The sequence below is a fragment of the Dreissena polymorpha genome, chromosome 4 (assembly GCF_020536995.1).
Source record: "Dreissena polymorpha isolate Duluth1 chromosome 4, UMN_Dpol_1.0, whole genome shotgun sequence".
Taxonomy (NCBI): Eukaryota; Metazoa; Mollusca; class Bivalvia; order Myida; family Dreissenidae; genus Dreissena; species Dreissena polymorpha.
Window position 1 is genome coordinate 61,365,378 of NC_068358.1, and position 23,029 is coordinate 61,388,406.

General features: G+C 34.5%; 2 protein-coding genes across 7 annotated transcripts in view; one reads left to right on the forward strand and one right to left on the reverse strand.

Moving 5' to 3' along the window:
- Nucleotides 1-1,428: 1,428 nt before the first annotated feature.
- On the reverse strand, nucleotides 1,429-15,609 carry LOC127880337 (peroxisomal membrane protein 11B-like). The gene is made up of 3 exons (XM_052427754.1): nucleotides 15,413-15,609; nucleotides 9,892-10,004; nucleotides 1,429-3,403 (listed from the first exon to the last, which is right to left on the reverse strand). Exons 1-3 carry the CDS (start codon nucleotides 15,478-15,480, stop codon nucleotides 2,847-2,849), a joined length of 738 nt encoding a protein of 245 aa, XP_052283714.1. The 5' UTR covers nucleotides 15,481-15,609; the 3' UTR covers nucleotides 1,429-2,846.
- A 63-nt stretch (nucleotides 15,610-15,672) lies between these two features.
- The window catches only part of LOC127877583 (WD repeat-containing protein 93-like), a 49,069-nt gene continuing 41,712 nt past the window's right edge, over nucleotides 15,673-23,029 (forward strand). For all 6 annotated transcript variants that reach the window (XR_008048488.1, XM_052423560.1, XM_052423559.1 and 3 more), the window contains exons 1-3: nucleotides 15,673-16,089; nucleotides 19,546-19,747; nucleotides 21,118-21,188. Coding sequence is in view for 5 of the 6 variants with exons in the window: in XM_052423560.1 (XP_052279520.1) it covers nucleotides 15,796-16,089; nucleotides 19,546-19,747; nucleotides 21,118-21,188 (567 nt within the window). In the remaining variant the exon portion in view is untranslated. The remainder of the gene's footprint in view (nucleotides 16,090-19,545; nucleotides 19,748-21,117; nucleotides 21,189-23,029) is intronic.

Sequence of the window (23,029 nt, forward strand, 5' to 3'; positions counted from 1 at the left end):
AAATTTCATGAAGATTGGACTATAAATGTGGCCTCTAGAGTGTTAACAAGGTTTTACTATAGCCATATATAGCCATATAAGGAAAAATGCATACATGCCATATACGTCCCGGATTGTCCCGGAAATGAAGGACGTGTCCCGCAGTCCCGGAAATCTGTCAAATGTCCCGGATTTTACAAAATCCATATATACATGCACCTTATGCTTAACTGCACCTCGAGTCGGTATTCCCACTTATCCGCAGCGTCTCCATGACAATGCCTACCCAAATAGGTGACTACGCTACGTGTCAAAATCGATCAATTAACAGGGGTCCAGTTATCATATCGATTGTCTCACGTTCGCAGTCAAACCGAAAAGGCGGCATTGTTAAATGTGGTTGTTAATTGTTACTACGTTATAATTTCCCTCTGCGTTAGGGAAAAGGAGTTGTTCACACATCCGAAGATTCTTGCGGTTGTGAATTAGTCATGCGTGAATAACCCCGTGTCACTATCAATCTATAGTTTCAGTGGCTTTGTTAAGCCACACTAATCGGTCCCTATTGTTTACTCGTGGACCGTTCCTTCGGAGACTTTTGTTGAAAACATCGATGTTGTCCTCGTTGAAATTGTGCATTTCATGCATAGTTCAGTTACAGATCTATATGAAAACATTTATTTGTACGCGATATTAAATTTACTTAAAAAAACAAAAACAACAAAGTGTAACTTTATCGTCTTTAAGATAATTAATTATTGAAACAATTATTATTACGTATACTAATTAAACAAAATGCGAATCGCCTATTAGGCGGATATATATACGATCTAACGTTGCTAGGCGCACCTGCCGCTTACATCATTTCAACCAAAGACCTATCAATATACATATTGATAGGTCTTTGTTTCAACGAAAATAAATTGTGACTCGGCAAACATGGCAAAAAAAGATCGAATTAACGATGGAGATCATACACTTAGAAATGATTAATGAAATGCCTGTGATAATCAACGATGCATAAGATCGATTATGATGCTAACAACATCTTTATTAGTAATGTACTCAATTTACGATGTGAAAAAAATGCGTGCCATACATGCATATATGTCTATATATATATATATATTATATACTATACTATATACTATATTTTCATGAAGATTGGACAATAAATGTTGCCTCTAGAGAGTTAACAAGTCAAATGTTGATGCCGCACAACGCACGACGGACAAAAGGCGATCACAAAAGCTCACCATGAGCACGTTGTGCTCAGGTGAGCTAATTAGTCTTGATAAGACACAAAGATATCACTAAACACAGTACTGGATATGACTTCATGATAAGCACCGGAATTCCTAAAATTCACAACCCACACAAACGCCTCAATCAACCCCTAAGAGCTAGTCCAATGCAAAATTGTCAGTCTGACTGGTGAGTTAATGAACAGAACAGAACATATGTTTTATTTTGACTTGCACAATGTACATCGTCAGTATAACAAAAAACAAATCATGATTTAGATTCATGTCACGTTACTCATATAATACATAATTTTAGTACATACGGTATACAATAAAGTACATTACTTCATATAATATATTATTTCAGCACATACGGTGTGTAGCAAAGTACATACGGTATACCTGGTCTTTACTATAAAAATATTACATTTGAATATTTTAATCAAATAAATTGTGTTAGTTCAGAATTTTTAAGTTTCATTATTTAAGAGGATGAACTTACATTTAACAATGTGTTTCTTTTATTTAATGCGTATTTAATAAAAATATAAATTTTAATTAATTTGGTCTTGTTATCAATGCCCAACATTTCCAAAAATTTAAACATCGATGGGCGTTGGTAATAGTACTTTGGTACATATTTTTTGCGAATCTCATCTAAGAATGGACATTTAAGCATGAAATGATATTCATCTTCAATATCTTGTGAATTACAAAATAAACAGTAACGCTGATCCCTATCAATTCTATTTCTACCATATCTACCCGTTTGTATTCTTAGGGGGTGGACCGACAGTCTTAGTCTACAAAAGAACATTCTAAGGCTGCTTGGTAGTAAATCTAGGTATGATTCGTAGTTGAAAATGTTTTTAAAGAGGACATAGTAAGAACATGGTTTGTCTGCATGTTCTGGGACCATTCCTGAATGAAATTGACTATGACACGTTGTTTGAAAATGATGATAAAAGATTTAAAATCGACATTGTCAGCATCTTCGAAGATATAAGAGAAACCATAATTATTCAGCAATAACTTTAGCTAATGCAGTGATTGGTACACATGCTTCTCACCTAGGGGTTAAATCCCCACTCCCGTAAGCATGTTTGTTTAGTTGGTGTTCACTATATCGGGCAGGTGCGGTTTCCTCCGGGTACTTCGGCTTCCCCTCAAAGCAAAAGACCACACCAAAATTAAATATAACTTTCAGTAAAAAAAACACTAATAACTGGAAATTGCAGCTATAATTAAAACAAGTTGTCTCAACTTAAAGACTTAAATAGTCCATTAAGTAGGGGTGCTGGGACACATTTCAAATCCTCTCATTAATATGCAGCCTCAGGCGCCAAAGGACTTCATAAACTTGATATGTTACTGGTATATACAAATGTTCACAATACAATTTTTATGTCTGTCAGATATAAAGATATAAAAGGAATTTCAAAGCAATCACAAAATAAATTATACTCAATTGAAATCATACAAATGTCATATATAAAATTGCAGAGAAGAAAAAACATTCAAAAACAAAACTGGAATAAAATGAATATTTATTATTAAAGCAAACAACTAAACAGATAAAAATTTAAGTCCTTTAGAAAATATCTAAAATATTCCCTCTTCTGTCTACGAAGGAACAAGTTTCAATGTGGGATTCCAGACAACAAGCAACGCTAAGAATGAACTAATGATTCCAAACAGACCCTGTTTCTGTGGACTCAAATGCACCATCTGCAAAGCGCTCATTGGAATGGCTAAGTCAAACAAGTTCTTTATCGTGTCCATGATTAACGGGATGTTTTGGTGGAGAACATCTAAAACATTGACCTTCCTCTGTCGAGATGTTCGAGGACTTGCTTCACCATTTTGATAGGCACCTGAGGAGTTGCCCCTAGACTCTCCCAATGCCAACTCTTCTTCGATGACTTGATAAATTCCGTAAAAGTCTCTAGATAGATTTAAAAGCAGTGTTGCAAGGTAGAACCGTGAAGAGACGTCCGACCAGTACTGCTTGTCTAGTTTGACTGCACCAACGTTGTGGAACCATAGAAAGTGGTCAAACAACAGGTAGAATGCTTGATTGATCTTGGAAAGCGTGAGCGTCAGACGCAGAACACCATCTTTCAGGTGAATGCTTTTCAGTGCTCCTTGAATGAAGTCTAAACTTCGCCCAAACCGAAGCACTAGAAAACAACAGTGAGTTATTGATTAACAGTATTTGAAGTAAAACAATATATTTGTAAAACATACATTTACCACTGAATTGCAGTTATTTAGTTTATATGTTCAACTTAGACTTATCAAGGCCTCTATATGACCCTGTCCTTTGGTCATGTGATCTAAAAAATCATCATAAGAGGTATTTTTCTTTCAAAATAATCTAGATACTTATTTATAGGATGAATTGTTCTCTACATAGTGTGACGAATCTGATTTCATATTAAGTCACGTTGACCTTTACCTCTGTCAAGTAACTCAAGTTTACCTCCAAATCAATAGGTCTCTCATTTTAATAACAAAAGGGCCTGAAAGGCCCAAAGTTGCTCACATGAGATAAAAAGAAATGACCTGTTCTTTGCAGCCCAAGATATCAATGGAACAAATGTTCCAACCAAGTATCATGAAGAATGAACAACAAATGACCCCTTGGCGGCCATGTTTTTTTAACAGACCTGAACCATTTTTTAACTCTTCCAAGATATGTCCAAATTTCATGAACATTGGGAACAAAATGTGTCTTCTAGACTGTTCACATGTTGTCACTATATACATATAAAGAAAACTGCCCCACTCCCTGGCGGCCATGTTTTTTCACTGATCATGACCATTTTCAAACTCGTCCGAGACATCCACATAACTAATGTTTTGACAAAATTTCATGATGATTTGGCAAAACATGTGAATTCTAGAGTGTTCATAAGCTTTTTTACTTTATAAATATAAGGAAACAGACCCCCCCCCCTGGCGGCCATGGTTTTTTTTACCGATCCAAACCATTATTGAACTAAACTGTCCTATCCAGGTGTGGTAGTGCGGTCTCCTTCGCTTACGCAAATGAACCGGTCACAGGACGGTTACAAGTTATGTAACTTTGTGAGCACTTATGTAATGCGGAAATATTTATTTGACAAACTCTTATTTCCGATCAGGATCACTATATTGACTGGTTTTAATTCAATTAACTAAAGGCGTTCAGTCAGGGTCGCCTAAATACACTCAAAGAATTTATTTATAAGTGAAAACCAAGGCAGCTTTTACAAAAATAACTAATTTTTAGTCCAAGAACTCGGAAAATGAAGAACAGTGACAGAAAATTAAGAACAAGTACAAGGCAAGTCTAAAGAATCTAAGTATCGTTACAAAAATGAACAACATACAGCAAATACCTTAATGAATGTAAAAAGAAGTTCAAAATCAGTCAAAACAACTGATAAAAATATACATGTAAGTTACTGTTAGCCTAGAAAGTGCTTCAAAAATCTAGTTTACAAAATAGGTCTAATTTAATCTAAAGAACAATATTTATGGAGATAAGGAAACTTCAGTGAATCAAATGTAAAAATAAGAAAAATTTACTAAAGTTATTGAAATAGAATAGAGTCTTTCTAATTTAGAAAATGCCACATAGAAATAATCTAAATAATAAGAATAATTTAGAAAATAATGCCAAAATGTCTTGATGCTGGTGCTAACAATAATTTAGAGTTTAATTATTTCAAAATTCCAACCTTTTTCAAGAGCTGTTAACTTTTCAAGAAAGCATCAGAAAATGTTTAAATCAGCTAAAACAGCTTATTTTATACAGTTCAGAAGAGATCAATGGCAGAGTAGTCAATTTTCCCTCAGAACAGTGCATTTATCAATGATCAATATCTTCCCAAATTCCAGAGCAGAACTAAAAATAGATTACTGAACCAGGTTAAACAAGGGAGATAAATACTGCATAAATACTGCAAAACCATGTAAATGTTGTCTTTCTTTCAGTTATCTCTTAGTTGAAAGGCTTATCATAAGTGTTAATGACTAAAACAGTTATGTTAACTATGAAAATTCTGTGTTATGAAAAATTACATAATACAGTTAATGTCACATAATATTGACATAATAAAACCAAACTTTACTACACAGGAAACCAATGTTCTGACCAAATTTCATGAAGATTGAGCAAACTAGAAAGTAAACAAGATTTTACTATAGCCATTATCCATATAAGGAAAAATGCCCCGCCCCTTGGCAGCCATGTTTTTTAAGCAAAGGTTACCATTTCTGAACTCATCCAAGATATCCTACGGACAAATCATCTGAGCAAGCTTCATGAAGATCGGAATATAAATGTGGCCTCTAGAGTGTTAACAAGGTTTTACTATAGCTTAAATGAAAAATACCCCGCCCACTGGTGGCCATGTTTTTCAACCAACCGACATCATTTTCGAACTCGTCCAAGATATCATTGGGATGAATCTTCTGACCAAGTTTCATGAGGATCGGAAATAAATGTGGCCTCTAGAGTGTTAACAAGATATTGCTATAGCCATATAAGGAAAAATGCCCCGCCCCTTGGCAGCCATGTTTTTCAAGCAAACAGTAACCATTTTCGAACTCATCCAAGATATCATTAAAACCAATCTTCTGACCAAATTTCATGAAGATTGGAAATAAATGTGGCCTCTAGAGAGTGAACAAGGCAAATGTTGACGTGGCACAACGCACAACGGACAAAAGGCGATCACAAAAGCTCAACATGAGCACGTTGTGCTCAGGTGAGCTATAAAGTAATTAGCAAGCAAACTTATATGATTATAGGTTAACTTGATCAATAGATATCCTACAGAAACAAAATGGTCATTTGAGAAAAGTGCTTTATGTTTACAAGCCCATGTGACCTTGACCTTTTACCTGTTTATTTAAAATCAATATGGGTCTTTTGTTCCACAATTAACAGCATACATTCTTAAATTATCATAGGAAAAAGTGTGAACAAGATTAATGGCCCGGGGATAGAAAGATCGACTGACTTATAAGACACATGCAAAGCAATAGCCCCAGCTTTTAAGGAGGGCATAATTATATAATAAAACTAGAAATGGCACGGCAGAGGCCGACGCATATCCCAACTGCCACATGTTTGATCCAGGGTTGGTAATGTGGCCATGCATAGTTAAGAGTGACCATATTGTCATAAGAGAAGTTAAGTATCAATTAGAAGTGAATCGTTGAAGAAATGAAAAAGTTAATTAAAAGGCAATTTTGGGTGGGTGTGGCCTATGTGGGCGGGGCGCCCCAGGGTTGGTTATGGGGCTATGCATAGTTGAGATTGACCGTATTTTCATAAGAATAGTTCAGTATCAATTAGAAGTGAATCGGTGTAGAAATGAAGAAATTATAGTAAAAGGCAATTTTGTGTGGGTGTGGCCTATTTGGGCGGGGCGCCCCAGGGTTGGTAATTGGGCCATGCAGGCTGTCAAGTGACCTTTTTTCAAAAAGTAGGAAAATATAGGAACTACTTTTGCAAGAAAAGTAGGAAAAAAGTAGGAAAAAGTAGGAACTTTCCCTCAAAAGTAGGAATACAAAATACTAATTTTTTAGACACAGGTCCAGGAAACATAGCTTGAAACAGAGCAGGAGTGCCATCACATGTTCTGTATGGATACCCACTTGAAGCTACCTTTAGGGCCCAGAAGATTTCAGCCTTTTGTACCTGTTCCTTGTGTGATGGATGTACTTGCATACAGATAGATTTATCCCCACAACCCTGAGAGCTGCTTGGCTTTTGGGCACTTCCAAACAAACGCTTTTGTGAATTATCATGCATGTATTTCATGTTTTCCTTGTGTTTTTATCCATTTGCATGACTTATAAGTTGATTAGCACCAGAATTACTACAAGATGGACTTCATTCAGACAGTACAATATCTTGCAAACTCATTGCCGGTATCTCTCTTGCACCATGATCCCAGTGTTTTTCCACTGTTGTCCAACTTCTCCATCCATGAAGGGTTAAACTTTGTTTTCCCACTAGGAATTTTAGCACTTATAGTGTATCTATGATAATTAAGTTTCAAGCAAAGCTACCCTGATAAAGAAGTATACATGTAATTAGATGCTGTTCATTTTGGTGTATCATCAAATAAGTGGTTAGAGGTCTTCTGTGTAGCGATATAAAAATGGTAATATATTGTGCATGTTATATCCTTAAGCAGAAGACCAAATTTATTTAGTGATACACCAACTTGTTGTACAAGATTAATACTAGTATATAAAGCAGTGTCAATGCTCTGCTACAGCTACATTGTGAAACCTTTAAATTGACAATAGGGTGCAGTTATAATGACTTAAGTTACATTCAAAATGACTGGTCATTGCAGAGCACAAATTATGCAACTGGAGATAGGACCTTATCACCTGACATCTTTTATGACATCATTGATGGGGCAATGAAACAGTTGCACTACATTGTTTATTCCAGTTTCAAATAATGGCTTTTACATTATTGATGACTTTGCGGGAGTGTAATAATGCCGTTTAATAATTTTAATACTTCGCTTTAACACCTTGAAGTTACCTCACTAGCTATGGCATCATTAGACAAGAATTGTGTCCGAAACACAATGCCCACTATTGCGCAGCTTTGAAATAAAATTTCAATATATCATTTGGCAGGTTTAGAAATTATCTCCCTTTTAAAGCTTATTACTTCCCTTGGATTGTATTTTTTTACTTTTGACCTTGAAGAATGACCTTCACCTTTCACCACTCAAAATGTGCAGCTCCATGAGATACACATGCATGCCAAATATCAAGTTGCTATCTTCAATATTGCAAAAGTTATGGCCCATATTAGTTTTCGGACGGACACACACACACAGACAGACAGACAGACAGACAAACGGACTGACAGTACAACTGCAATATGCCACCCTACCGGGAGCATAAAAATGTATCAGGGCATTTAGGCTCTGTGCATTTATCTTTAATTACTAAACATGATGTACCTATGATATCAATAGAACATCATATCTGTTGTCATGTAATACAGAATTTATTACATTATATTTGTAAATGATGAAAACTCGGCAAAGCATCAGTTTTATCTTTTTTCCAATAACTTGTGTAATAAATTCCATATTACATAACCACTCATACAATACATGGTATCTCTATATCTCTACATTCCAAACAGCAATATCATGTAAACATGCATAAGGTTTGGTCAAATTGTTGTCAATGGAAACAAAATAAAACTGGAATAAACAATGGGTTCCCTCAGCTCTTGCATCACTGGGAACTGTGTAAAGTAGTGAAGTCTGCAGTGTACAAATGCTAAGGAAGTAAACAAGGCACTATTGTTACTTCAAAAAAAAAACTTGTCAATAATTTTAAAAGTTACATAAGAAATAAATATTTATGCTCCTGAAGAGGTGCTAGCAGACAGTCAGCATGGGTTGTCAGGTCTCATCTAGATGAATGCACATTAACAGGGATACAGTCATGCCATAGATTCATTCATCCTACAAGTTTACTAAAAAAACTCTTTAAAAAAAATAATTCTCCATTGAAAAAGAAAAAGTAGGAATAGTAGGAAGATTTGGTAAAAAAATAGGAAAAAGTAGGATCCTGATGAAAAAGTAGGAAATAGTGGGAAAAAGTAGAAAAAGTATGACCGCTTGACAGCCTGGCCATGCATACCGGTAGTTGAGATTTACCATATTGTCATAAGAGAAGATCAGTATCAATTATTAGTGAATCGGTGTAGAAATGAAGAAGTTATAGTAAAAGGCAATTTTGGGTGGCCTATGTGGGTGGGGCGCCTCAGGGTTGGTAATGGGGCCATGCATAGTTGAGATTGACCATATTGTCGTGCATAGTTGAGATTGACCATATTGTCATAAGAGAATTTCAGTATCAATTTGAAGTGAATCAGTGTAGAAATGAAGAAATTATAGTAAAAGGCAATTTTGGGTGGGTGTGGTCTATGTGGGTGGGGACGCCCCAGGGTTGGTAATGAGACCATGCATAGTTGAGATTGACCGTATTGTCATAAGAGAGGTTCAGTATCAATTTGAAGTAAATCAGTGCAGAAATGAAGAAGTTAATGTAAAATAACATACAAAATGAGTGGAAATCTCTGCTCCGGCCCCGCCCCAACCCCCATAACTATTGACCCAGGGGTCAGATCAAAATTCCGTCACTGTCACCGTCGCACATATGCTCATAGCTAAGTTTCAAGGTTCTAGTGCTAATAGTGTAGGAGGAGCAGGTGGCCAGGACGGACAGAGGCACATCACCACAATATCCCCACTTTTTCTCCGAAAAACGTGGGGATAATTATTATGTTCTAATAGTGTTGTGCATAGACTCACTTTTTACAAAGTATAATTTCACTGATTTACTTGCCATGTTAATTAGGTTTCAGAGAGTCTGTCAGACTTCCTATTTTAGTACCAATATAATGTATTACATTTCTTGCCAGGCTTGGACTAGCCTTTGCTTAACATAACAATGTTTTCTTATTACAACTTTAATTTGCTAGGCATATAAAGCTCTGTTGTTTTTTTTAAATATTATAGGTAAATAACATTATCATGCATTTCTCAGAATGGTCTGCCAATCCTTACACATGTAACTGAATTACATTTTGCAATTGAGTCCATACTTAAACATTCATAATTACATTTTCTTGTCATGCTAAGCATGGACTCGATATTTTTCAGTGTCGTCAGCAGGTCCTTTTTGTCTGTTTGCTGCAAACGTCCCCATGCCAGACGACATCCATACTGAAACAGTCTGCAACAGAACGTAAACTATACTTGTTTGTTTGTTAATTTATTGAAACTTTATGATATGTAAACATGTATGATTTGAAAATTTTGGTTGCACAAGTGGCTCCAATTTTTTTAAAGTGGCGAATTTCAAAAAATCTGTAAAATCCTATCCGAAAATGTACTAAGAAATCGAGACTTATGAAGGTATGACTTATGAAGGTACTTAAATTGTTTTTTATGTAACAACATACTTTTTAAAGTGATAATATAGTCAATGACATTAATGTAGTAAGGTTTCTTTTAATAATTGTTCTTATTAATAAGGTTGAAATAAGCAACAGTTTTCACGTTGCGAAAAAGTGGCGACAACTTTTTTTGGGCCAGAGAGTTTTTAATTTATCAAATGTATCAAATATGATTGGCTTTGAATATTGTCCACAGCATAAAAAATAAACACAAGAAATCTTGGCCAAAGCCTGGGTTTTAGACAGCTTTTTTAGCTTTTTAGACCACAAGAAAGCATCAACTAAGGAGGCATATTTAAGGGTGAAGCCATTAATCCCATATTCAGTAGTATGAGCTACTGTTAAAAATAGACATTAAATAATTATCTCAGCTGAATAGAATAATGAGTTAAAATCTAGAACTTGACCGACATACTCCTGATATAAACACTTGATTATATAAAATGTTCTTTCAGTACAGACAACTGAAAAATCTTTATCCTCCTTAAACATTAATAAACCAAAATTGACTTCATGCTTGGTTCTCTAGACAGAAACCCACTATTGTTATATTTAAAATGTAGATTGTCACATGTACTTCATTTCTAAACATAGCCCTTAATAGTTGATAAAACTGTGAAGGAAATTCATTGTCATATAAAATGTAATCATCATTCAGGACTTACGCTGGCTAAAAACACATGAAAATGTCTTCAACCAATGTTGCCTAGCTTTTGGTAAAATTAGGTAAAAAAATTACAAATTTTGGACTAATTAAAGGGTTTAAATAAAGAAAAACTTGTAGACAAATAAAACTCTCTTTAGCCAAACAGACCTGAATTTGTAGCCAATTTGGGCAAAATAGCAGAGTAAACCCTTTCATTTGGAATTGATAAAAATATAATGTAACAGGAGAAACCAATTAAAACAATTAAAAATTATTTTTATTTTGTGAATAAGTCCCTTTCATCAAAAGAGCAAACCAATTACAAGAGGGCCAAGATGGCCCTAGTTCACTCACCTGAGAGGATCGAGTCAGTTCATTCAATCTTTACCAAACAACAAACTTGACCTAGATATTGTCCAGACAAACATCCTGGTCAAGATTCATCATTATTGAACCAAAACTCTGGCATATGGAGTAATTTTGTTTTTGTAAGATTTGACCTGGTGGCCTATATTTTGAGTTGACCCCCCTTACCAAACATCAAACTTTGCTTACAAAAATAAATATTATGACCAAGATTCATAAAATCTGAAACAAAATTGTGACCTCTAGTGTTTACAAGGATTTTGTATAATATAATGAAAATTTGGACAATTTAAGGGCAATAATTATGGCATTAATTATGTGATATATATAAAACCAATCTTTTCACCAAGTTTCATGATGATTGGGCAAACCCCCCCCCCCCCCCCCCCCGCCGGCCATGCTATTCAACTGACCGGAACCATTTTCAAACTCAACTCTAATATCAAAGAAACAAATTTTCTGACCAAATTTTATGAAAATTGGGCCAAAATGTGACTTCTAGTGTTCACATGTTTTCACAATATACATATAGAGAAAAATGCCCCGCCCACTGGCAGCCATGTTTTTTCACCGATCTGGACCATTTTCGAACTCGTTCGAGATATCAATAAAACCAATGTTTTGACAAACTTTCATGATGAATGGGCAAAAATTGTGACTTCTAGAGTGTTTACAAGGTTTCTCTATAGCCAAATAAGGAAAACTGCCCGCCCCCCCCCCCCCGGCAGCCATGTTATTCAACTGACCGGAACCATTTTCAAACTCAACTCGCACATCAAGGAAACAAATGTTCTGACCAAATTTCATGAAAATTGGGCTAAAAATGTGACTTCTAGAGTGTTCACATGTTTTCACAATATACATATATAGAAAAATGCCCCGCCCACTGGCGGCCATGTATTTTTCACCATTTTCACCATTTTTAAAATCATCCAAGATATCAATAAAACCAATGTTTTGACCAACTTTTATGATGATTGGGCAAAAATTGTGACTTCTACAGTGTTTACAAGGTTTCTCTATAGCCAAATTAGGAAAACTGCCCCGCCCACTGGTGGCCATGTTTTTCAACAGACCAGAACCACTTTTGAACTCAATCAAGATATCATTTAGACAAACATTTTGACAAAGTTACATGAAGATTGAACATAAAATGTGACTTCTACAGTGTTTACAAGGTTTTTCTTTTTTTGACCTAGTGACCTAGTTTTTGACCCAGCACAACCCAGTTTCGATCTCAGCCAAGATTTTATTGGGGAAAAGCTTCTGACCAAGTTTCATCAAGATGGGACAACAAATGTGGCCTCTAGAGTGTTTACGAGCAAATGTTAACTGACGGACTGACGGACGGACGACGGACAAAGACCGGTCAAAAAAGCTCACCTAAGCAATCAGGTGAGCTAAAAAAAATCAAAATACAGAATTAAAATATAACTGAGACTAAAAACACAGGCATTGAATAATGTGTTGTCTTAACGTAGTAGAGCAGTGAAGTTGGCAGCCAGTCTAGGAATCTAATCTGAGACCACTCGGTTTCAAGCTGAGCACTCTAACACGTGAGCTTATAAGGCCACTTGCAAAGCTTATCAGTAATATCACCAATCCTGCAAACATTTGTAACCACGACACATTACCCAAAGTATGTTTTGTTTAAACTGGACTGTTGATAGTTGAGATATAAATAAGCTCATATGATTACTGATAAATGTTTGTTTGTAGAATGTGTTACTGAAATGTATATATTAAGAAATATGAATGATTTAACTTTACTTGTGTTTGCCTTTAATTGGTTACACTTCAGCTACACAATTGTATGAAAAGATTTTAAAATGGCTACTTAATGGCTTAATTTGTTGATTGGGAAGAGAATACAGTAGGTGGCTTAAGAAAATGTATACCCTGCTACATACCTGAATTATATATACAATATTTCAATTGCAAACAAATCAGAACTTATAGAATGTTATACCTTCATAATCTTCACAATAAAAAATTATTTGACACAACATGTTGTCTTTTATTACTTTTTTTCATGTTAAATCAGATTATGCTTTAATCAACACCTTAAACAAGCTTTGAATTCCTGTGGCTGAAGAAAATAATACAAAAGCACAATATTGTTTGATATTTGATTTGTATTTTACAGCTTAGAAGATGTGCAATGCATTGTTTTTCATTCAGTGACAAATAATATTTGTATTGCAAAATGATTTGTTACTCAATGAAAAGGAATTTTGTAAAGTTACTCAGGTGAAAAGGAATTTTGTAAAGTATAAAAAATGTCCTTACAATTATACATTTTCATTTTTAGATGTATTACCATACATGGGCGATGATGGCTATCAAATACATGTCTGCCTGCATATACGGTAGCATGCCAGAAATCTGGCTAAGATATGAGAAGGGGGACACCATGGTGTAGTGGATATGGTGTCCACCTAGGGACTGAGATACCATGGGTTTGATCTGTGTTCTGTCAATCTCCCCCTAAGCTACCAAGTACTGGTTCTACCCAGGAAAAAGGAAGGCTTTTTATATAATTTAGCTAAAAAATAGGTTTTTACGTAAACTTTACTTCAGCTTGCAGGGTCATATTATCCTACAGGCATATTATAATACAGCAAGTGTTAACAATTTCTTTTTCACATCACATGTCTTTACATTCAAATGCTTGTTTCCCTTATAAATAAAACTAGTTTCACTGAAATAACAACCTTAATTTTATTGAAATTGCAATAAAAATTGGTTTTATAATTTCGTGATCTCATAAAAAAAAAGCATGGTGGGGGTCTGAAGGGGCAGGATGGAAACTTGGGGGGCATGGCGCTGTGCCCTTCCTCTAAGGCCATGCTGGAGTACAAACTAAGTTTACACTGTTGAAGTATACTTTCATGTATCCCCAGGTACGGTAAATATACTTAAACGTACCCGGTTGATATTAGACTGTACCCCAGTTGTATTTCCGCCCATAATCAGATGTCGTAAATGCGCTATCGATTACAGTAAAACTATATTGTTTATCTTAAACAAACTTCTCTTTTAAAAAACAAAATCAATATGCTTTTTAGAGTATGAGTTTCGATAATATAGAAACCATTTAACAGAAAATTTACATAAGTTTGAACATTAATAATTTGAAGAAAAAAAAGCCGACAACAACCCATAGCGTTAAAATTCTCGGGTATGTTTAAGTATATTTACCGTACACGGGGTACATCACTAAATGTAAGCATACTTAAGAGTACCAGGGGTACATGTAAGTAGTACCCGAGCCAACAATGACCTGTCGAGCGGTTATAGCCCTTCAACAGTTAGTTGCAATAATTCAACTCTAAGCTTTATAGCCCAATGGGCTGCTTTGAGTTGCAATGCGCTCTCTCTTGTCCATGGGTGCAAAATGTGATCAAAAATGCAAGGGTCAAGGAACACTGAAACTGCAAGAACTTATTAAAGTTTACCTATCTAAACCACAAACGCTTCCAAATGGTACCATTAAAGCAAGAAATAATTGATTTTATTGACTAAGGTTTTGTTTTGTACGCTGTATCCGCCATATTGGAAAATTGACCAAATATTGGTTAGGTCGCAGTACACCAATATTTTGCACGCAGGTTATGTGCTCCAGCCTATAAAGTCGATAACGATGTGGTATTCGATACAGAATACACTGTTTCAAATTTAAACATTAACATGTCAGCAAGAAAAGTGTGTTGAAACATCGCCATGTTTTTATAGGGTGCATGCAAAGGATAACATCCGTAGATTGCCATTCAGGTAAATTTAAAATGTTTATGAAGTTTATTCATTATTTTCCTCAATTTGTCTCAAATGACGTCTGTTTAGTGAAGCGCCAAATTCGCTGCGCGGAACTGCACCCATGTTTATGAAGGGGTGCATACGGACTGCCACAGCCGCCATAGCAAAAATTATCAAAGGCTCCGGGAGTCTGTTTATATGGACTATTCAACAGTGTAAACTTAGTTTGTACTTATAAAAGCTCAAAGCACTCAACAGTCTCAAGAAGAAAAAATACGTAGATATACACTGGTATTAATAAACCTTCAACAGTGTATGGTGGACTAACCAGTTATCGAACACCTAAGAAATTACGTTAAATTTGCAAACACTTAGTTAAAATAACAAAAACAATTTGTTTTAACTCAGTATAATTACCTGCATAGTTTGTCTCTCCCATTCGTTTGAGCATTAAATTTTATTATATTATTAACAAGGTCATCCATATTGATGTTCGTTTCCTATATGAATGGTATATGTAGCGTTCTACTCCAGAAAAATCAAGAATACGGAAGCAATGACTTATTGAAACAACATTTCTGACATGATATTGGGTTCAACATTGAGAACGAGCACCTGTTGAATTTATTATTAGTTGTACGTTTCGCGAATCGAAGAAATCCGAATGATTTGTTGTCTTTTCCGGTGTCATGGCGGACTTAGAGACAGACTTTTGCTAGATTTTCAAAATTTGTTTACTTTACGTTTGTTATGTAATATATTGTATTAAACCGCAGTAAAATATTCACAAAACAATAAAGATGCCCGTATATTTGCGAAAGAATGTTAGCTATACGCCTCCTTCGCTGGACAAAATTCCAGCCGAAGTTGAGGATGATTTTATGAATGATCCAGACCTTCAAACCGACTCATTGCCACAACCATATCGCATGATTGACAAAACCTTGAGGGGTCTGTTAGATGAAACATGGGACGTTATTGCAGAACGTGAGGCAGAGCGTGTTGCTGAAGCAAATAAGGTTCGCCCACCACAATATGTGTCATCAGTGCAACTGGATACAGTGGTTCCAAACACTCAGCATCCAGAAAAACAGGTTTGGAGATTCACCTTGTCAATATAAATTGCCGCCTTAGAGTCTTTTGATGATTTTTGCTTTTGCAGACTCTTGGTGTCAATACTCCACTCTATCTTGTTAATAGTAAGAGTTCCGACACGAATTTCGGTAACATCACTCCTGAATTTAAATACACACAATATTTGTGACTATTATGAAAGAACGTTCCCTAAATAGTATATATATCGAGCAAAATATATAGAAATTTACCTGTTAATAAACTATATTTCAAGTTTGTTTGGCCAAAAAAAAAAATAGTCTTGGTTCAGGGAACCCGACCGACCCTATTTTTTGCCCCCGACCCTAACGATTTTTTTGGTCCATGGAAAAAAATCTGATGAAGAAAATGCTAAAATCTCGTAAAATTTCATTGAAAACAGCCACCAATTAAACCTGGATTGGTTTTCTATATTTTTCTCTTTGTTTCAATGAAAGTGTTCGCAATTTGAACAGTGAACAATAACCGGTCTGCACGTGTATACGAGACATCGCTTGACCTTATTGTTATTAAAGTGCGCATGCTAGCTGGCCAATCAACATTGAGCTCGCTTACACATGAAATGACGTTGTTAAATGAAATGTAAAAATGGGTGGAGCTATGGAGTAATATTCGGTCATTCATGCGCAGACACTGTGCACTTTGAATACACAGTTAATATTGTCGTCTGCAAACAAAATAGCGGCCGGTCGCAAATGTCGTATTATTAAAGATTAAAAATGAAAAGAAGCGTGACAATATTTTAATTATTTCCAAGCTGTCTATTGATCTGAATTTAAAAGTGATAATTAAATAATTAGTTCTATGTCGATGATGTTACAACTTTCTGCCAATTTCCGATCGAAATGAAAAGATGATAATTAATTAATTTGTTTGTTTTACTCGCACACTATGCTAACTGACAGCAGCGTATTTTAATCAAATAAAAATGTGAAAAACACGCGCGGTTTAATTTTAATTAACATTTCAAATTTTTAACACATAGGAAGAGTCCTTCATCTACACTACTATAAAAATGGAAGTTACCACTTTGTCTCTAAAGTCGCTAACATGGCGTCTTTAACCTTAAAGCGTTGTTGGACGAAAAAGAGTCATAACAAAAAAAATTAATTAAAACACAAAACACTAGAACATTCAAAGAGTCATGGAAACTTGACAACAATTGGCTTCGCTTTGATAATGAATCAAAATCAATGTACTGTGACGCCCTTAGCCTGTACAAACCAATAGCAACATTCAAATTTATGTACACTGCTCACTTCCTGTGCGATGCGCTCAAACCCATTGCCATTTTATCAAAAAATGTACCAGAAGAAAGACTTGTGCTATTCTGAGGTTACCCTCCTTTTGACAGCCACTATTCAGACTCTTGAGCACCTGTCGGAGACTAGGTCAGGTCTCATGATGAAAAAAATTCTGAAGGTCACACCCCAAACACCAGAGACTCATAAAGATGGCTTGTTCACTTTTGAATATGAAGGTCACACTATCACAGACAGACAAAGAAAAAATGGTTGGCTAAAAGAAATTTTGGGCCAGCGCTAGCTCTGAAGAAGTGCATAAAGAGCTAGGAATATTGAATAATATACAACGACTAAATACAACATGTGCAATATTAATCATTTGGTCAGTGTTTAAACAATCATGGGTGCATTAACTGACCCTTTTTCACCCTGAAATCAGTCGACTGGTAAAAAAAAAAAAAAAAAAAAAAAAAAAAAAGAAAAAACCTACCTACCCTCCTACATTTTTCTGGCCATGTTCCCTGAACCAAGACTATATTTTTTTTTGGCCTTTCATCCAATATAAATCTTTGTATAGTAAAGGTTCATGTTATCTCCCTTGGTGAATGTGAGCTCGACATATAATATCGCTATCAAACTGTAGTTTAAATTCAACTATGTTTGTAACTGAGTTCGAACAAAAAAGTGTGCAATATGCGCAAAACAGTAAGAAATGAAATTGGAAATAATAATCATAAGAAGAGGAAGAAGCAAAAGAATAATTATAACTCAAAATATTAGAATCAACAGTAACGAATACCCCAAAAGTAATAGGTACGAAATAGCTATGGTACGAAATAAGAACAACAACAATGCCAAAATGGTTGCCTTTGAGAAAATGATCGTTCCATGTCTATGATTTTGAATGAAAAACAGGTAATGTTTGTGATCTAAGATCATATTTGTCAAACAACGGGTAGATTTTAGATGTATACACTTGTAAATACTGTAATTCCCATTGAAGTATTGTATTTATTTTTCGTTATGGTTTTTACAGACCGGAGTTTCAGCGTTCATATTTATTCTGAACGCAAATTATTTCAGCTAGAGATTCACCAAATCATCATGTTATAAAACTGTATATTGTATGGGTTAAAGTGTAATCTAAAACTTTTCATGTTTTCTTAAAAGCAAAAACAGCTTACTTTCTGAGGAAAGTAAAAGAAACTTATTCTATGAAAAAGTAGTAACTGTCATCAAATTGATTAATACGGTATTATACCTATCATGGAAAGTGTCACACTGGACTATTCTTCTTGTGCATGTCTTTTGTGTAACACCTCTTACACATTTATAATAATGAACATAACATAAAGAAAATATATAAAGTAGAATGTCATATAAACATATACACATGTAGGCATGATCTGAACAAATTGTCCTATAAACAAATAAAGTTTGTAAAGCCTCCAGTCAGGATTTACATTAGGATTTAACTTCCTTGACAGTATTGAAAATGACAGTTATGCACTTGAAAAAAGGCATTTCCTTTTTTTGATTAAAAAAGAACCAGGTCCAGTTCGATTAGGTTCTGTAAAGTTGAAAAGTTAAAGGACCGCATGTCTCGTGCATTTGTTTGTTTTTCACAATGTGTATGTAATTCTAGTGCAGCATTCTTAATTCCTCATGAAAATATTTAAAAGAAAATCATAAGCAAGATGAACTATTAAAATATTTCACTTGTTTTTAGCCCATCTGTGCATATGGATTGTTAAGGTTGACTTTTTGTCAGATAAGTAAAGCAATAAATTTCCTTCTTGAGCAAAGACAATGGCATAGCGGTGTACATTTGATATACCCTGCAAATTATTAATACAAAGCAATAAAAATGTGTCTTTTTTATGGAAAGCTATCATTTGAAAACAAAACCTATTTATCATTTGACATTTTATCATAGCATTTGTATGATCTCTCATGCTCTAAAACATTCATTCCCTGTCCAGATTTTAAACTGTTTAAAATTGTATATTTGAATGACAAAATGAATAAGTTTAAAACACAAAAAACGTAATCATGTTTGACATTCATATTAGCTATTTGGGCATTATTCATTGAGTAGCTAAAAACCATAATTTCCTCATGAATGTTTAATCTGAAAACTGCATTTATAAATAAAAGCATATGAATAACACGCTAATATGAATTTTCTTTCAGAAACTGTGCTACGCAACATGCATGTGCAGTTCAGAAGATGGTCAATACATCTTTATCGGTTTGCCCTGTGGATTTGTGGCCATAGAGGCAGTCAATCACGCAATTGTGGCATCATGGGAGGAGGAAGGGGCCGAGTTCAGTTTTATAAAGTCGTACTTATTGGCTCCACAGTGCCACCTTGTAACGGCCATTGATGATATGGGTAATTTAAAGCTTTTCTGGTAATTGCTTTAAAAAGTTTCTTTAGATCTTGTTTCATAATTGTCTAGAATCTGTATAATATTGTATGTCTTAAAGAATAAGTCAATTGAAGTGTTAGAAATTATTTGAAGTTCGTTTCATTTTCTTTTTTCTGAAAAGACAAATAATAAAAAGACTATTATAACAGATAAAATTTACTAAACATTGGTTTAATTTTAAGTATTTTTTGCCATTGGACATTTCTTAAATGTTTTTACTGATAAGCCATTTGTTTTCTCAGTCAAAACTAGTACTGGAATATAATTATTGTCTTTGTGAAAGGAAATCAAACTCTTAACTTTTTGAAGGGGCATTATCAACCGTATTTTTTCTAAATTGTATTTAAAAAAATGCTTATTTTCTTTTTATATGGATATATTTATTAAGCAACAATAATGCATTAAGTAAATAATACAGCAGAAAAAAAGTTCAGAAAAAAGTGTTTTCGGGAATCTTCAATCAGTATTTTACTTCAATACAATGCAAATATCAAAAGTGTGCATGCATATAACTACTTCTACCTTCCCCCCCCCCCCCCAAAAAAAAAAGAAATAAATAAAAAGTGTTACTGGGACAAGTTTTTATGCTCCCCCAATTTATTTTGGGGGGAGCATATAGTCGCAGTGTGTGCGTCTGTCTGTCCGTCCGTGCACAATTTTTGTCGGGGCTATTTCTCAGCAATTAATGACCAGAATTCAATGAAACTTTATGGGAAGCTTCACTACCAAGAGGAGATGTGCATATAATCAGCGGGTTCTGGCCGGATGATTTTTTGACAGAGTTATGGCCCTTTGAAATTTTCTATAAAAAATTATTGTCCCCCCCAACTACTGTGCCCTCAAGACATTTCCTTTTATCTGAATATATAGTGCAATATTGTGACAAAAAAACCTTTGGGGAGCATCAACCGTCTCCAACAGTTTCTTGTTTTATCCCCCCCATAGGCGGAGGGATATTGTTTTGGCGTTGTCTGTCCTTCCGTCCGTCTGTCTTTCCGTCTGTCCGTCATTCCGTCCTTCCGGCACTTTTGTGTCCGGAGCCATATTTTGGAAGTGCTTTGGTGGATTTCATTGAAACTTGGTATGAGTATGTATATGGATAAGAGGATGATGCACGCCAAATGGCATTGTGAACCATTGGATAATAACGGAGTTACGGCCCTTTGTATCTTGAAAAATTGCTTTTTTTTGTGTGTGTCCAGAAAACTTTTGTGTCCAGAAGTATATTGGCAGGGGATATCAATTCAAAGAACTTGCTTGTTTATATTAAGTATATATCCCTTCGTTAAGTTTGTTGTGTATTTCAATACCTGTACTGTTTTTATATTTTCAGGAATTGGAAGATTATTTGCAGTTACATACAACAAGATATTTCTTATCAAGGTTTTAAACCCACATTCACAGGTAATATTTATAATTACGTTACATTGCCTTTACATGTTGTTTCAAACCATTGAACCAGGCTTTTTCCACTCCATTTTTGGAAAACGCCACACTGGAATTGTGGGAATTTCGCGTCGTGAAAACCCCCATTTTGGGAAAAAATTAATCGCAAAATTGGCTCAATTGGGAAAAATTATATCATGTAAATAGTGTTTCTTATATTTCAAAGAAGCCGTTAACTGGTAAATAACGACTATTTGGATAACTTATTATTAAAATTTTACAAAATATTATGAACATGTGTGATAAGTGCAGGTTTTTTAATCTGAATTTGGGGAAAAGTCTTGGCCTTTTTTGAGGTGAAAAAAATCGCACGAAGCTCCGGATTTTGAGGAAAATAAGGAAAGTCTGAAATAATCATTAACATATTTTACAGTTTTTAAAACAAATTCAAGGCAACAGATAATTTAATTATGCAATACTTTCTATTTTTCTACACCGGATCAGGTCAACTTATATATTTTAAGGTTAAAAAAAAAAATTTTTTTTTTTTTTTGAATTGGGAATTTTTTTTTTCAATTGGGAGAAAAACAACCAGATTTGCATCAGGAATGGGGCCGAATTTCGGACCCGTGGCATAAGGCGGAAAAAGCCTGTGAACATAATAAAAAAAACTGAACGAAAAAAGAAGCATTAGTAAAGAACATGAAAACTGATCAGGTTTTTATTTGCCCAATTTTATAGCAAAAATTCGGCTATGTTCCCAATCTCAAAAAGTACACTTTTTTCCCAAAATGTGGCAAAAAATTCCCAATTTCCCAAAAAACTAAAAAAAAATATTATTTTTTAAGAAAGAAGTCTAATGCGTATTTTATCTCAATTTTAATTCAATTACATCTAATAAAGTATTAAATTAAATGATTTTGTTCTTTTAATTTGAATGATTATAAAGAGTTATATCAAATTTAGTATTTCCCTAATCAGTGGACTTTTCGTGTGGAAAAAAAGGCTAATGAATTTATTTTCCCAATGTCATGAAAATGCCGATAAAATTCCCAATTCCAAAGCCATGGGCTATCTCCCCAAAAAGTGGGAAAAAAACCCTGCTGATGAATTGTAAAGACATAAATGCAGGTTGTTTTGAAAACCTTTTTACTTTGAAAAATCTATCACTATCATTCCATCCTAGTTGATTGATTATACTTTTACAACAAATGATATTTCTACCTTGTAGAAGTATTTTATGTCACCAAGAGTTGAAGGTTTATTGTTTTTTTGACATTAAATGAAAAAAAATTAAATTATCTATTGTATTGTACCACATATTGTTTTGAATGTATTTCTACTGCATTCCTACAAATAGTGTATTGAATGTTTTTCTACTGCATTCCTCCAAATAGTGTATTTGAATGTTTTTCTACTGCATTTCTCCAAATAGTGTATTGAATGTTTTTCTACTGTATTTTTCCAAATAGTGTATTGAATGTATTTCTACTGTATTTCTCCAAATAGCGTATTGAATGTATTTTTACTGTATTCCTCCAAATAGTGTATTGGATGTGTATGTACTGTATTCATCCAAATAGTGTATTGAATGTATTTCTACTGTATTCCTCCAAATAGTGTAATGAATGTATTTCTACTGTATTCCTCCAAATAGTGTAATGAATGTATTTCTACTGTATTCCTCCAAATAGTGTATTGACAGTATTTGAACCGCGTTCCTCCAAATAGTGTATTGACAGTATTTGAACCGCGTTCCTCCAAATAGTGTATTGACAGTATTTGAACCGTGTTCCTCCAAATAGTGTATTGTAATTACAGTATTTAAACCGTGTTCCTCCAAATAGTGTATTGGGTTT

Excerpts from the sequence above, each read along its gene's own strand:
- LOC127880337 (XM_052427754.1), bottom strand. The coding sequence starts at position 15,480 with ATGGATGACCTTGTTAATAATATAATAAAATTTAATGCTCAAACGAAT. Across the intron at positions 10,005-15,412 it reads GGGAGAGACAAACTATGCAG|ACTGTTTCAGTATGGATGTC; the intron begins GTAATTATACTG and ends GTTCTGTTGCAG. Across the intron at positions 3,404-9,891 it reads GCTTAGCATGACAAGAAAAT|TGCTTCGGTTTGGGCGAAGT; the intron begins GTAATTATGAAT and ends GTTGTTTTCTAG.